The sequence below is a fragment of the Eleutherodactylus coqui genome, chromosome 2 (genome assembly GCF_035609145.1).
Source record: "Eleutherodactylus coqui strain aEleCoq1 chromosome 2, aEleCoq1.hap1, whole genome shotgun sequence".
Classification (NCBI taxonomy): domain Eukaryota; kingdom Metazoa; phylum Chordata; class Amphibia; order Anura; family Eleutherodactylidae; genus Eleutherodactylus; species Eleutherodactylus coqui.
This window is the reverse complement of record NC_089838.1, coordinates 29,713,740-29,730,214: the sequence shown is the minus strand read 5'-3', so window position 1 is coordinate 29,730,214 and position 16,475 is coordinate 29,713,740. Positions and strand designations below refer to the sequence as shown.

Genomic DNA, 16,475 nt, shown 5'->3' with positions numbered 1-16,475 from the left:
TGTGACTTTTCTGGAGGAATAAAGGCTATTTTCTTATTTTTGCATCTCGTTGCTGCCACACCCTTATTTATTTTGAAAGAAAACTGTTCAATGATGGAAGAAGTACTTTGAGAAGCAAGGAGACTGTTGAAAAATTTTTTTATAGGAGAAGTCAAATTTATAGCTGTATGGCGGATAATTATTATCTCCTCCTACTGTAATTGTGTGTAAAAATAGTAACTGTAACTTGCAACTTAGTCATTGAAATCCCCTTTTTCTATGCTTGGGAGTCCAGTGGGCAGTCTCATTCGGTAAATGGCAGGCTTCACGGTATGGATATGTGTCACCAATGAGGACCTCTCACCAGTTCTAAGCCTGGAGTAAGGTCCCTTTAACTTATTCAGATTCTCGCTGAATGGAGGTTGGGGAGGAAAAGCAATCTCTGGCTCCATTCACTGAGCAATCATCTCTTCTATGTGAAAGCATGGGAGCGATTATCACTGGAAAGCCGGGACTCTGAAGCGCCCGACAATCATCCAGTATAAAAGGACCCGAAGTAGAGTATAAGGACCCTAAGGTCACTCTCACACACAAGGAGTCAAGATAGAGCAGACAGTGCTAGAAAAGTGCGGCATTAGAAAACGCTGTGTTCGAGTGTATCAACCTGCTCAGTTCTTCCTCCTTTATACAACACTGCCTGCAGATCGTGCTGTATGTACAATGTAACAAAACCTTCAGCCGACAGCATGGCTTGACACAGATTTGCTTTACCATATATATATATATATATATATATATATATATATATATGGTCCACTGAAGGTATATATATATGTATAAAGTATATATATATATACACCGTATATATATTCTGTATCTAGTACTGTATAAGCATAGCTACGCATATGTATATATATATATATATATACATATATATATATATATGTATATATATATCTTTTTTTTTCTTTAGATTCCCTTCTAAATTAAAATTTGAAATATTGCATCTCTTAGAACTTTTTGTAATAAATTAGTCATTCTTAGTGGCATTCTTTTCTTCAGTCACCCTTCTATTTCAATGATAGACAGTACACAATTTCCAAGATAGAACTATGGCCGCCAATGTTGATTTCCACAATGCCCCTCCCCCCCCCCTATATTATTATTTGGCAATAAATAAACCATCATACCACTATAGGCATTTGTTTCAAACAATATTTTTTTTACAAACATAGAAATTAAGCGTCGTAATTTCATTTTTACAAAAAAAAAACAAATAAAAATAAAATAAAGAAAAATGAAAAACTAAGCAAAAAATAATAATTGTGATCTACATGCAAAAACTAGTGATACTGAAAGCTGAGTTTCGAGGTATGAGAAGTATTTCATATACTTATAACAAAGGTCGAAGGACTGCGAGTTTATTTTTTTCCTACTGGAAAATAAAATGGTAACGAGTAGAGATGAGCGAACGTACTCGGTAAGGGCGATTTCGCAATCGAGCACCGCGATTTTCGAGTATTTCACTACTCGGGTGAAAAGTACTCGGGTGCGCTGTGGGTGAGCGGGGGGTTGCAGAGGGGAGTGGGGGGGGGGGGGGAGAGGGAGAGAGCTCCCCCCTGTTCTCCGGTGCTACCCCACACTCCCCTCTGCAACCCCCCACCCCACACCGCACCCGAGTACTTTTCACCCGAGTAGTGAAGTACTCGAAAATCGCGGTGCTCGATTGCGAAATCGCCCTTACCGAGTACGTTCGCTCATCTCTAGTAACGAGTCCTTTATAAAACAAAGCTTCCAATATGTGTCCTCTATCCATTAGGGATAAATTAGGTTTCTGTACTAAATATAGCACATTTTTTTTGTCTTTCGACTTGTGTGTTTATAGCCCGGTAAGCAGATTACAGATCGGTACAGGGTGCGGCGATGCGGTAGAAATGTCTCCATCCAAATATACATATATTCTGCTACTGTATAAATATTTTACCTGGGAGATTATTCACATGTGCAAAATTACAAAACACATCTGGCTGGACTCATATCATATCCGTGGAAGAAAGTGTGTGACGGTCATGGCCGGAGAAATTTTAGTTCCTCTTTTAATTTTCCCGTGTTTGCTTAATCCGAGATAGGCACCTTGATACATTTTGGATTCGTAGGTATTATAGTTGTTGGATAGCAGAATTTCCTTGAACTTGCATTCATCCTGAAAGGTTGGCTGTAAAGAATGAAAAAGAGGATGTAAATGGGAAATGCATGACGTTGTATGAATGTAACACCTAGAATATTTTTTAACTAAAACTTATTTTCTGATTGTAGAATTTTGCCTGAGCTGCTATTAAAGGGGTTGTCCCGCGAAACAAAGTTGGGGTATACACTTCTGTATGGCCATATTAATGCACTTTGTAATGTACATTGTGCATTAATTATGAGCCATACAGAAGTTATTCACTTACCTGTTCCGTTGCTGGCGTCCCCGTCACCATGGTGCCGTCTAATTTTCAGGGTCTAATCGCCCGATTAGACGCGCTTGCGCAGTCCGGTCTTCTCCCTTCTGAATGGGGCCGCTCGTGCCAGAGAGCTGCTCCTCGTAGCTCCGCCCCGTCACGTGTGCCGATTCCAGCCAATCAGGAGGCTGGAATCGGCAATGGACCGCACAGAAGACCTGCGGTCCACCGAGGGTGAAGATCCCGGCAGCCATCTTCGCAAGGTAAGTAAGAAGTCACCGGAGCGCGGGGATTCGGGTAAGTACTATCCGGTTTTTTTTTCTAAAACCCCTGCATCGGGTTTGTCTCGCGCCGAACGGGGGGGCTATTGAAAAAAAAACAAAACCTGTTTCGTCGCGGGACAACCCCTTTAACAGCATTCAGAGATTTGCTCTACAGTAACCATGTGGACCAAAGAACCTGTAGACTGCAGATTACTCAATGGCATCTATAGTAGAGTGTTGTGGGCATGCTCAGTCACCTGTACAAAGGTCATTATGCAGGGAGGGGGAGGAGTTGAGCTGTGACCATCATCTATTGCGAATGAAGGAGCTTGCAGTGTATATATATACACTCTGTTTCCCTGAAAATAAGACATACCCTGAAAATAAGACATAGCATGATTTTCCAGAATTTTTGAGGATGCAAAATGATTTTTCAGGCTTTTTGAGGATGCTTGAAATATAAGCCCTACTCCAAAATTAAGCCCTGCTAACAGTTAATTAAAAAAGTCAATTTAAATAGTGTCCAGGCAGCTGGCTATACATGTAAAAAAGTTAAACCTTTTTGAACAAAAATTAATATAAGACACTGTCTTATTTTCGGGAAACTATATATATATATATGTGTGTGTGTGTTACCTGTCATTGTAATCCTGCCTGTGATGATAATGAGATGACTGCTGAAAAGTTTTATCTACAGAACAAAAAGTGTTGGATTATTATTAGACTAATGCCCAAAGTCCACGGGCGGATTTTTGCTGCAGAATCCGGAGCAGGCATTCCGCTCTCAATTCCGCAGCAATAACGCTCCATAGCATGTCATGGAAAAACAATTATTCATGTCCACAAGCGGAGACAAATTGCGGTTTCCACTAATGGATCAAAAATTGTAGCATGCTCCTTTTTCCGGCGGTTCCTGCTCGTAGGGCTTCCATTGAAGTCAATGGAAGTTGTCCGACCCGCAGTTGATATCGCGCAAGGGTTGCGGATTCAGTGGGAAAGTAGTTTAAAAAAAAAGTGTACTGCGCATGTGCGCTGGCACGCCGGCCGGCATTTCCTCACACATCCGTAGTACATAAAAAAAAAAACTCGGAAGGGTATGCAGGGTCACGGGCAGGGTCGGATTCCGCTGCAGGCTCGAGCATGCGGAATCCAACCCGCCCATGGACATTGAGCCTTAGTGGTCGGTGTGAAAACTGCAAGATTTCAGTTTTGTCTTAAACATACATAATGAAATTGAAAATGAACAAATCAATGAAAATTCTAAATTAAAATATGCTTAACATAAAAACTTGGTTTAAGCAATACATCATTTTCTGATGCCTTTATCTAAAATCCTCAGATTCGTATAAAGTAGAAAACGTCTCGGGATTGATAATCTCAGACGACATGCTATTCATTTAGATGGTTTATGCATGTGAATGGCAAATAGATACACAGTCTATTTTCAAGTTGAAATGACTGATCTGGCAAGTGGCTCATCGTCCCACTTTATATAAGCCTTTTACTCTTCTTGACTAATTGCAGAACAGGAGAAGGAGTGCAGGACAACTTGTACTTAGCATAAGACATGCATGTTTTTATGGTGACTTCTTTTAAAGAGATTACTGGGGAGAGCTCTTATTGACTGAGGCAGATTACTAGAAACAGCTTTCTGCAGACACTACTATAAGTCGGAATTTTCCTGCATATCTCTGATCTGATGGATATGACAAGTAAATATCGAGAGCACATTGACAGGATATACCCGCAGGGTCTGATCAGAGAAGGTCTGACTATTGGGACCTTTACCAATGCTGAAGTATCTCAGTATTGTCTCTGACACAGCAGCGCTGCTAGATCAACTACATGTCACCTCCCCATACCTCAGCCACCTTGTCCATATGTTAGATGGCATTTATTGGCACCTATGTGGATCTAATATCTATCTATCCACTGACATAACTATAGGGGATGCGGTTGCACCCGGGCCCAGGAGCCTTAAGGGGCCCATAAGGCCTCTCTTCTCCATATAGGGAGCCCTGTAACAGGTTTTGCATTGGGGCCCAGAAGCTTCAAGTTACGCCTCTGTATCTATCTACTATCTATCTATCTCATATCTATCTATCTATTTCATATCTATCTATCTATCTCATATCTATCTATCTCATATCTATCTATCTATATACTATCTATCTATCTATCTCATATCTATCTATCTATCTCATATCTATCTATCTATCTATCTATCTATCTATCTATCTATCTATCTATCTATCTCATATCTATCTATCTATCTCATATCTATCTATCTAGCTATCTATCTCATATCTAGCTATCTATCTAGTTGTCTCCTATCTTTCATATCTATCTATCTATCTATCTATCTATCTATCTATCTATCTATCTATCTATCTCATATCTATCTATCTATCTATCTCATATCTATCTATCTAGCTAGCTATCTAGTTGTCTCCTATCTATTTTTCATATCTATCTCATATCTATCTATTTATTTATCTATCTATCTATCTAGTTTATATCTATCTATATATCTATCTCATATCTATCAATCTATCTATCTCATATCTATCTATCTATCTATCTGTCTCATATCTATCGATCTATCTATCTCATATCTATATATCTATCTATCTCATATCTATCTATGTATCTATCTCATTATCTATCTATCTGTCTCATATCTATCTATTTCATATCTATCTAGTTCATATTTATGTATTTATCTAGTTCATATCTATCTATCTATCTATCTATCTATCTATCTGTCTCATATCTATCTATCTATCTATCTATCTATCTCCTATCTATCTATCTATCTATCTATCTCATCTATCTATCTCATATTTATCTACCTCATATCTATCTACCTCATATCTATCTATTTATCTAGTTCATATCTATCTATATATCCCATATCCATCTATCTATCTATCTATCTATCTATCTATCTATATATCCCATATCTATCTATCTATCTATCTATCTATCTATCTATCTATCTATCTATCTATCTCATATCCATCTATCTAGTTCATATCTATCTATCTGTCTATCTATCTATCAAGGTATATTCTCCTGCTAATATATTACAACTCTTCCTATCACATAATTGAAATTCACTCTGCTTCTCTTCAGGTCCCCGATACACAATGACCTCCACGGAAAATCCAACCTGGCATTAAGTTACTGTGAGGATTACCGCAGGTTTGGTGTTTCACAGGATATGAAGTGGTCATCTTATAGTTGACTCCTCTCTGCAAACCTTAGCATAGGCCGAAGCGACGGATGAATGTGGATAATCCTTAACACTAATAGCTAAAACAGTCTAAAATAGTGTCCTCATATCTGTGTATGAAGTCAGGCAGCACTTATAGCGCCTATCAGGATTACCGTGACGTCAGTCGTTGCAAGTGTACCGCTGGGTGCCTCTATCCTGGGTGACCTTAGCAGCTAAGTACAGTATCCTGCAATTTGGTTCCTTTACAAGACCCTTTAGAAAGTCATTATTTGTAAAGGATAAGATTGTGTTATGACAGACGGTGCCTGGGAGTCTACATCTAACAATAAATCTCGCTCCTCCGCTCCCAAGATGCATGGGTCAAATGCCACCTGTTCCACTCGCACTCTCCGCTTGCTCATATACATTAGCAACTTGCTCTTTTATTCGCCTGTAATATATATTTATAGTGCAACTTATATTTGACCGCAAACACAGGATCTGTGACTGGATACGAAATCCGGATTAGAAAACGTGACATTTAATATTTTACGCTGTAAGCAAAGATGCATTTGCTGATGGCTATAATCCTGTTTCTCTAATCTTATCCTGCATGCACTATTTAAAGGGGGGGACGGGGTGTGGGGGCGCTTTTATTACATTGCAGTTTGTGATAAGTAAAAAATATATATAGTATAATGGAATGCTGGAACTCTTTTTGGAATAAAAGTAGTAGGACCGCTTCTTTACCATCCGCTTTCCAGACAGTCATATCAGCAAGACATGGGAGTGTGATAATGTAAAAAGGTGATGATGCAACATCATGTGGTCATCGTACATGTTTTTTTTTGCCATTTTTGACAGGTGGATAAGTAGCTGCCACTTATCTCTGGAAATGCTTATCTCCTAGTTGATAGGGCATATTAAAATCCAGCACGATAAACCTAACTTCATGCATTTTAGATTACCATGTCCTGTTAATGAGAGATTCTGGACATAATGTTAATGTCCAGGGTAAGAAAGGCCGGTTTCACATCTGGGTCAGAAGGCTCCGTCGTAGATCCGGCTCAAAATACCGGAAGACAAAGAGCTGCAGCAAATGTTTTTTGTTCCATCCAAAAACCGGGCAGAAAGCAGAAGGACCCCGTTATAGTCAATGGGGTCCATCCGGCACAATTTGGCTGCAGAGATTCCCTTTTCCTGCTCTGCGAATAGAACAGGAAAGTGGAACCCCGAGCGCAGATGTGAAACTATCCTAATCCATGTTTTGTATGATACTGAGAAGAAGGCCCTTACAAGCCTTTTTTTATCTCCAGGGCCCCTACCAACCTTGAACTGGCCCTGTTGGGGATGTAGATAGATTGGATTAGTCTAGCTTTTCCCAACTAATTGAGTTAGACTTCTGGGTTCCCTTAGCAATGCCTAGAATCACTCGTGATGGCTATCGGAACACAGACCCATCCAAGTTAATGGGAATTTTGACCTAGCACGAGGTCAAGGGTGGCACTACTTCACAAAGGGGCTACAGCAATCTGTTCTAGTCATTGTGAGCTTTCCAAGAATTCCAGACATTAATGGTCAAATCAATATGTCCAACCCTTTTAATTTTATGTAGCCATGGAGTGTTTTCATTAATCAGGCCTGTTAACGCACTTTTAATGTTTACTCCAACCCCCTACCCACAAAACTAACGCACGTTTCTAAAAATGCCATAAAATACCCCAATATACATTAACATCCAACACATAATACTTACCGAAGCATATACTCTCCCTTTGCTATTCATTGCTACAAAGAGGTTTGTTTTCACACCAAACAAGCTTATAACCCCTCGTTCTACTGTAGAAACTTCTAAGAGACCTGAAGAAACAAAGCAAATCAGTTAATACATATCATCCTTATATACAGTGTAAATTCAATAGAGCGTTGGTTCAGGGAAGGCAGGATCTGTGTCTCTCCTGCATTAGAGCCATTTAGTATTAGTTTCTAAAGAGTACCGCCTCTCCACATCCCCCATTGCTCTCAAACCTGATGCCTACTGGGCCTGCCTTTTGTTCAGACACATTCTGTTCTCCTTTAGTAGGACACTTATGAAAAGGCGGATTCAAACGAACGTATTTGCGGCGGCATATCTGCAAGTGAAAAACTGGCCCATATAATGCGACAAAACGATGTACGTGATTTTAATAGATTTGTTCAGACAAATGTGTTTTTGCTGTGCAAAATCTTCATCCGAGACAAGATAGGTCTTACTCTATCTTTGTCCGTGTTACCCAAAAAGCTGCTATAGACTTCTATGGCAGCTCAAAAAAAGGGAGGGAAACGCAGGGAAAAGAAGACAGCTGCCCTAATTTAATTACCATTCTATCCCACAGGAAGGGTGTAACAAAAAAAAAAAACACAAAAAAACGATCTATCTGCGGGCACATCCATATCAGCCTGCCTCTTGCCATCTCCCAACTTCGCTCATGTGAAAATACGTTCCGTATTGGCGAACGTACTTGTTCATAGAATCGTCTGAATCAGCCCTAAGTCAGAGACACACACATTTTGCTGTAAGTGTACGAGAGTTCAGCATTGGCATAGGAGGGTATAGCTAAAGGCCCTGTTGCAAAGGTTCAGCTTGGACCCCCAACATATACAGTAACAAAACCAAGCTTACTATAGAGATATGGTATCAGAACTAGGCTTACGACATAGATACAGTAGCAGAATCCAGCTTAATATATATACATAGAAACGGTACCAGAACTAATTCTACCACATAAATGCAGTACAAGACCCAAGCTTACTGTATGGGCATGCTAACATTAATTAGCTAACCATATAACCAAGCTTAATATATATATATATATATATATATATATATAATCTCATCCACATGGTGTGAAAACATTCCACACAGAATTGACAAATGCTGTGGACTTGAGTGCACATTTCACCCTTTGCAATCCAACACATTGCAAAGGAAAGGGTGAACTCTGTGGGAAATCTGCACCATAAGGTGTAGAATTGGCTGCTGCGGGTTAGGTCCAGAAAGTCTGCAGTGAATACAGCCCATGTGAACATACCCTAAGGCCCGTAGCACAATAAAAGCATGCATAAAGAACATCTTACAAATATAGAGGCATGATTTTATACATAGACACAGGCTGGCTTCTGCATACACAGACATAGAATGGAAACAGTTTGGCAGACGGTAATCCAATTTTTCATACAAGCTGCATGGAAGGGGGAAACCTATTAGGTCATGTGACCAACATGATGGCCATTTTGAATGCTGCCATCTTGGAATCAATTCTTATTTTTCCAATGGGAAGGTAGGTGTGTAACATATCAAACTGACAGAGGATTCACCAGAAAGTCAATGGTATACCTCATTTTAACATAACTTTATTCGATCTCACGTTAACACAGTGAATGTTCTTCATTCCAGTCAATGTGAATGATGGCATTATCTCAAGTAGAACATGTTGAAAAGTTTGTGCCTTTGACATTTTCTGGTCAATAAGAAGTTCCACTCATAGCAGGTAAATCAAATTATAGCGATATGAAACATATGCATCAAGAATTTTTGCAGCCCAAGTCCAGGGGTGTACCATCCATGGGGCAATGTGAGAGTTTCTACTTTGGGTGCCACCATTCGCATGTCCAGTTCAGGGAAGAGGGCATCATTTCTTACTTAAAGTAATAAAATATTTGTATAACAAGAGAAAGAAACTCTGGATGCTCCACATTGCATGTTCACTGGGGGAAATATGGTCAGCACTGATTTCCAAATCTAAAGGGGAGGTTTTCTGGGACTAAAATTGAAGGCCAATTCTAAGGATAGACTAAGAATATTTGATCGCTGCAAGTTCAACTCCGTGCACCCCTGTCGATCAGCTTAATGGAGGCACAGCAGTGTACATATGGTTGTGGCCATACCTGGTACTGCAGCTCAAAGCAGATGAGTCCAATTCAAATGAATGGGGCCAAGCTGCAGTACCAGGCACAGCCAAGGCCAAGCAATGAAGAGGATGGCTATGGTCCCTCCAGTCAGTGTATTGGCGGGAGCGCTGGGAATTCGACTGCCACTGATCAAATATTGATGGCCGATCTGAAGGATATAAATATTACAATGCCTGAAAACCCCTTTAAGAGCTTGAAACTCAGAGCGATGGTCACTAACCTGGGGCTCTTCCTGTAGCTGGCAGTTGTAGTTTCTCATTGTTGTACCTTATTGATGTTACTCAGAGGTTTCCATCACTACAAATGACCTACTGATTTCAGATTACTGTGGTTCTTCCATTGTTGGAATAGTTGGTTTATGTGACATGTAAAGTTGCTGGTTGAACACTCAACAGCTATTCCCCCCCAACACCCAACCCACCCATATACATTCACGCTTGGCATGACGGAAGTTGTAGTTTTGCAAAAGCTGAGAAGCAGTAAAGACGTAATGTGAGCTGCAGTTTTGCATCAGCTGGAGAGACATGATGGGAGTTGTAGCAGCAGCAATAGAGCCTCATAGATAAGATAGGAGTTATAGCTTTGCAATAGCCAAAGAGCAACACAGGTATGATTGGCATTGAGCAATAGCTGCAGGGTCAGACCGGCATGATAAGAGTTGTAGTTTTGCTGGACAGCCACAGGTTGGGGAACAATGCTATAGAACAGTGCTTCCCAAACTTTAGTCCTCATGCACCCCAACAAGTCATGTTTTCAGGATTTCCATGGTATTGCACAGGTCATGTACTTATTGTCAGTGCCTCATGCTTTGTCACAGGTGATCTCTTTACATGGGATATCCCGAAAACATGACCTGTTGGAGACACATGAGGTGGAATTTTGGAAACACTGCCAAAAGCACATATTATGTGGCACCCTACTTAATAAACATATCAGCTAAATAACCTCTTAGGGTGCCTTCAGGTGGGTGGAATTATTCTGCATTCTGCACCCAGATTCCACACTAAAATCCTCATTTCTCGGTGTGGATTTTGATGCGGATTGGAAATGGCTTAAATCACCCAGCAATTCTGCATCAAAATTCACAATAAAACTTACGTATTCTGGAGTGGAATTCACAGTGGAGGAATAACCTGCGGCTTTAAGTGTCGAATGTGGAATAATTCCACCCCCCATGACAGAACAGAGCAGTCCAAAAAGTTTGGCCAACTAGGGCAAATGAACCTAAACCTACAGTGTTAGGCATTTCAATATAGCCAAGCTGTCATGGTATATATACAAGCCCAACAACATGCAACACATTGTCTTCAGGAACCCCCAACCCCACCAAAAAAACCCCCATTAATACAAAAAATAAAGTACATACTACCGTAAGAGCTTTGAGTTACAGAGACAATAGGACAATTATGCAGCTATATGATAGAAATGGGGTGCAGGATGCCTTGTTCATATCACTGGACCCCATGTAGAAGTAAATATTTTGATAAGTCTGCATGCAATATCCTAAAATCCAAAAATACCCTATGAAGTAAAATGTCTATATATAATATATAGTATATAATAGATCAAGTCCTGAACTGTGAATAAAGCATGACATATTAAATATATTGCTATTTCTATAATATACAACAATGATCTGTATCACATATGGTTCACCCCTTAGTCCTCATTAAGGCATGCATATTTTAGCAATGATTAATTGTTTGGTTCCTGATGTAATACAATGCCCCTCCATGATTGGACTGAACCAAACTTATAGTATTGCAGATACAACTATAAGATCGGCTCTGTAGCGTTATGGGAGGAAGAATCCAGGAATGACATTCAGAATGCAAACAGCTACATAAAAGTCCAATACATCTACCCTGTTTCCCTGAAAATAAGACATACTCTGAAAATAAGACATAGCATGATTTTCCAGAATTTTTGAGGATGCAAAATGATTTTTTCAGGCTTTTTGAGGATGCTGGAAATATAAGCCCTACTCCAAAATTAAGCCCTGCTAACAGTCAATTAAAAAAGTCAATTTAAATAGTGTCCAGGCAGCTATACGTGTAAAAAAGTTAAACCTTTTTGAACAAAAATTAATATAAGACACTGTCTTATTTTCGGGGAAACACGGTATCTAAATCTGTAAAATACAAGACAACTATATAATAACATACTGTATGTACTTCTAAAAGATGAAACCACTAAAATCAAAGATAAAACCACCAACTTTATCATTAAATATATCACCTATGGGCTATAAATATATGTCCTAACAAGTGTGACCCTCTGATCCATACAATATATACTCTAGGCAGCAAGATATACCACTTCCTGGACTACTATTCCAATCTCAGCGTACACACTGCCATTCATATGTATATATATATATATATATATATATATATATATACATATATGTATATATAAATAGTCATAAATTAGTTAATTTTGTTACATTTGGTAGCTTTATCCTAATGTAACATTCTGTAGTGACATAGTATGTAGGGCTGGAGAAACCACACCTTCATCCAGCCAATTTTCCTCATTTTACAGAAAATATTCCTTCCCGACTCAAATCTGGCAATCAAAGTAATTCCGGCATCACCGACCCTTCTGAAGTAATTAGTGACTATAACATGTAACATTGTTACACTCAGGAAAGGCATGGCATCCAGATCCCTCTTGATAAATAAAATTGTTTCATCTAGCTTAAATTATCCAGGGGTTGGTAAATTGCATCATCTGCTATCATTTTATCATTTTAACCCCGTAGGTCAACAAAAATGCAATAACCATGAAAAAAAAAATATATATATTCTTGACTTTTTTTCCACATTTTTTCCTGAAGACTAATGAATAATAGACAGATTTCCCGTAAAAAAAAAAATTGTCGTGGACAGGTAAATCAAATATTTAGAAAAAAAAAAAAAAAGCATTAAGAAAATTATTATTATTTTTTTTTTAATTAAAAAATGTATTTAAATTAATATTTTTTTGTCATTGCTAATAAAGGTAAAAAATGAAATAGTCAAATAATAAAAAATAATGAAATAACAAAATAATAGTTGTAATAAAAAATTGAAAAAAATAATACGAATATATTAAAAATAATATAGTAGTAATAAAAGCAAAATTAATAATGATAGAGTCAAACAAGTATAATAATAATAATATTAATAATCAAAAAAATAATAATAAAAATTATAATAATAACAATAATCCTAGAAATAGAACCATAATTAATATCTCCAATTTAAGGTGGAATGGACACCTGGAATTCATTAAACAACCATGTATGTTATTGATGCACCAATTAATAAACCCACTAACGAGCTCCGTTTTCCCATTGAATTTCAGGATGTAACTCACTATATGGACTTTCACTGTGCACACCATTTATCCTTCCATCTGGGAGGACCTGCAGGTGAAACCCAATTCCGACATTGCAGTATAGCCGCCGTTGTCTCTTAATTCCCTGCAAATAATTGTTCTTCCACTTGGCATCCAAGTTGTCGGAAGACATTCCAATTGACCTGGAGAACAACGATTCCCATGTCCTTTCCAGTAATGTTCCATTAGCCCTGTAGGGTATAGGGTATGACAAAACAATGTCCCCCACAAAACCCAGCAGCAGAAAAACAGGCAACGTCCAGTGAATTCTGGCTCCGTAGGACATAGTGATGAGTAGTCTTTGTGCAACGGCCATCCGGTTCACCTTCTGAACACGTGGTCAGAATTAATGGCCCTAAAAATACAGCCCTTCTTGTTTTTCTCTCTTCAGCATGGCGGTAGGTGCTTATTTTTGGAAGGCAGATAGGGATTGCTGACATGAAACCGAAGCCTGGGAGAAAATGAGTAGAGAATACATAGAGCCCAGCAAACATTAAACTAGTGGGGACCATGTTTTGTAGCTCTCGAGTACTAGTGGGCAGCCAGATATATTTGTTCGGCCTATCTTTATACTTCAGAGGCCGTCCTATACCCCAACGTCATTCTGACATCAAGAACATGCCAATGATAGACCGGCTCTAGACAAATACTCTCATCACTGACCTGTGCAGCCACCTCCGATGGTCGTCCGATATGAAGAGGTACTGAAGCTGGAATGAATTACTTGGGACAACTTTCTGAAAAAGTTATATCTGAAGGGGAGCTCCAAGGACCAAGTTGGTTGAATGGTCATATGTCTGGCAGGCACTTTCCTTATTTAGAGTGCAAGAAGCTATAACGGTTCTTCACATCATCACTTAGCAATGATAATCCTGCAAACACTTCCTCATCAGTATGTTCACTGAGTTAACATTAGGAAAACTGAATAGGATAGACAAGGCATGGGAAAGCCAAAGGGGAATTGTACACTGCTGTCTGCAGCAGTGGCGCAGCCATAAATTCACACTTATAATTGCACCAGAATGAAGCCGTCGCTGTCAGGGATTATTACATTAGACTCCGCGAACAAAACTTTTCTCATTCGTACTTGCTGCAATAATATTGACATGAACATCCACCAGAGTTTTACTCCCAGGGGAAGGGCAAAGAAGCTACTGGCATGTAAAGGGTATTTAAAGGCTGTCATATAATATGGCAAGTGGGGATCAGCTGTTTCCTGCCACATGTGGATAATGAATTTATACTACAGATGTCTATTGGCTGCCGCTAACACAATGAGAGCACTTGAATGGGGGTTGATTTCGGAATTTAAACTTCTGTTCCTCTCTATGTTGCTTCGGCACCTCACTATTTTCATGATGCTGCTTCTTGTCAGTGAATGGAAACGTTTATGTTTATATGCAGAGGTTAAAAATCTGTCCTGATCTTGTCCAACTCAAAACAAGGAAGAGCAATGATACATTGGGGCAAATGTAATATTACCATCAGCTTAAAACCGTGTTCATATGGCGGAAAATGACATCAAATCTGCATCCCATTCATCGAAGTGGGAATTCGTGCTACAGTTCATACAGCATGGATTTTTCAACACGCGATAAGAAATCCGTGTTGCGGAAGAAAAAGAAGTGACCGTGTATTCACGTGTGGATTAGCTCCATTGAATAGGGCTAATCCATGCACGGTTCTGCGGCGTCTTTGATTGTAAGTCTGTGGCAGAGATACGAGGATCTGCCTCAGATTTCAGCTACGGATTCTGTGGAAATCCAAATTGGATTTTTTTTACATTGATTTTGTCGTGTGACCGTAGCCTAAGGCCGCCTGCAGACGGCCAGGTCGGATCCCCTGCGAGAAATCTCGCAGCAGGACCCGACCCGTACCTCTGCAGGGACCAGGGCGGGTCTCACCTTCTCCCGCGACTCTGGCTCTGTGATCAGCCGGCGCATGTGCAGAGCCGGGCGCCGGCAGTAACATTTCTGTGTGGGCCTCTGCGAGACCCGCACAGAAATAAAACATGCCGCGATTTGTTTTTTTACGCGGATAAATTGCGGCCGTCTGCATAGGATTGCGCTTTGTAATGCAATCCTATGCAGGCGGGCAGGGGCGGAAATTCTGTGGGAAATGCTGCCGCAGAATTTCCGCCCGTGTGCAGGGGGCCTAAAACAACACTAAGTAGGCAGAAGAAGATACAAAAATGTATCATGCTTACACGCTTAGTGCGATAGATTTGTTGTGGTTACTAGACATATTAGGCATTTCTCTCTGCTTTATGCCAAGTCTTGGCTGGCATTTTTTAAGACCAATACTTTGCACCAAAGTCTTAAAGGGGTTGTCCCGCGCCGAAACGGGTTTTTTTTTTATTCAATAGCCCCCCCGTTCGGTGCGAGACAAACCCGATGCAGGTGTTAAAAAAAAAAAACGGATAGTACTTACCCGAATCCCCGCGCTCCCGCGACTTCTTACTTACCTTGCTAAGATGGCCGCCGGGATCTTCGCCCACGGTGGACCGCAGGTCTTCTCCCATGGTGCACCGTGGGCTCTGTGCGTTCCATTGCCGATTCCAGCCTCCTGAATGGCTGGAATCGGCACACGTGACGGGGCGGAGCTACAAGGAGCAGCTCTCCGGCACGAGCGGCCCCATTCGGAAGGGAGAAGACCGGACTGCGCAAGCGCGTCTAATCGGGCGATTAGACGCTGAAATTAGACGGCAGCATGGCGACGAGGACGCTAGCAACGGAACAGGTAAGTGAATAACTTCTGTATGGTTCATAATTAATGCACAATGTACATTACAAAGTGCATTAATATGGCCATACAGATGTGTATAACCCCACTTGCTTTCGCGGGACAACCCCTTTAAATCCGTTTATGACACCCCCCTTTTTACACAGTTTTCGAAATGTCTAGCGAGGTACAAAACAAGTCTAAAACACCTAATAAATCTGCAGCAAATCACATACTCCCGTTATTTGGCGCAAATTGAACCAGAAGGTTAGTGCATTTGGCTTAGTAAATTTCACCCACTGTCATACTTGTGTCAGATGAACACGATCAGGACAGGCTTATAATATCTAGGTGTAAACATAAATGTTCCCATTCACGGACAGCAAGCAGACATCTTGAAAATAATGTTTTATATATATATATATATATAGTAACATAGTATGTTAGGCTGAAGCGTGACAATATCCATCTAGTTCAGCCTGTTTCCACCCTCTTGTTGATCCAGAGGAAGGCAAAAAA

At 40.0% G+C, this 16,475-nt stretch overlaps 1 protein-coding gene across 1 annotated transcript; it reads right to left on the bottom strand.

The window, feature by feature from the left end:
• Positions 1–1,850: 1,850 nt before the first annotated feature.
• On the bottom strand, positions 1,851–13,695 carry FGF6 (fibroblast growth factor 6). Its single transcript, XM_066589674.1, has 3 exons — positions 13,215–13,695; positions 7,660–7,763; positions 1,851–2,194 (listed from the first exon to the last, which is right to left on the bottom strand). Exons 1-3 carry the CDS (start codon positions 13,549–13,551, stop codon positions 2,018–2,020), a joined length of 618 nt encoding a protein of 205 aa, XP_066445771.1. The 5' UTR covers positions 13,552–13,695; the 3' UTR covers positions 1,851–2,017.
• Positions 13,696–16,475: the final 2,780 nt, after the last annotated feature.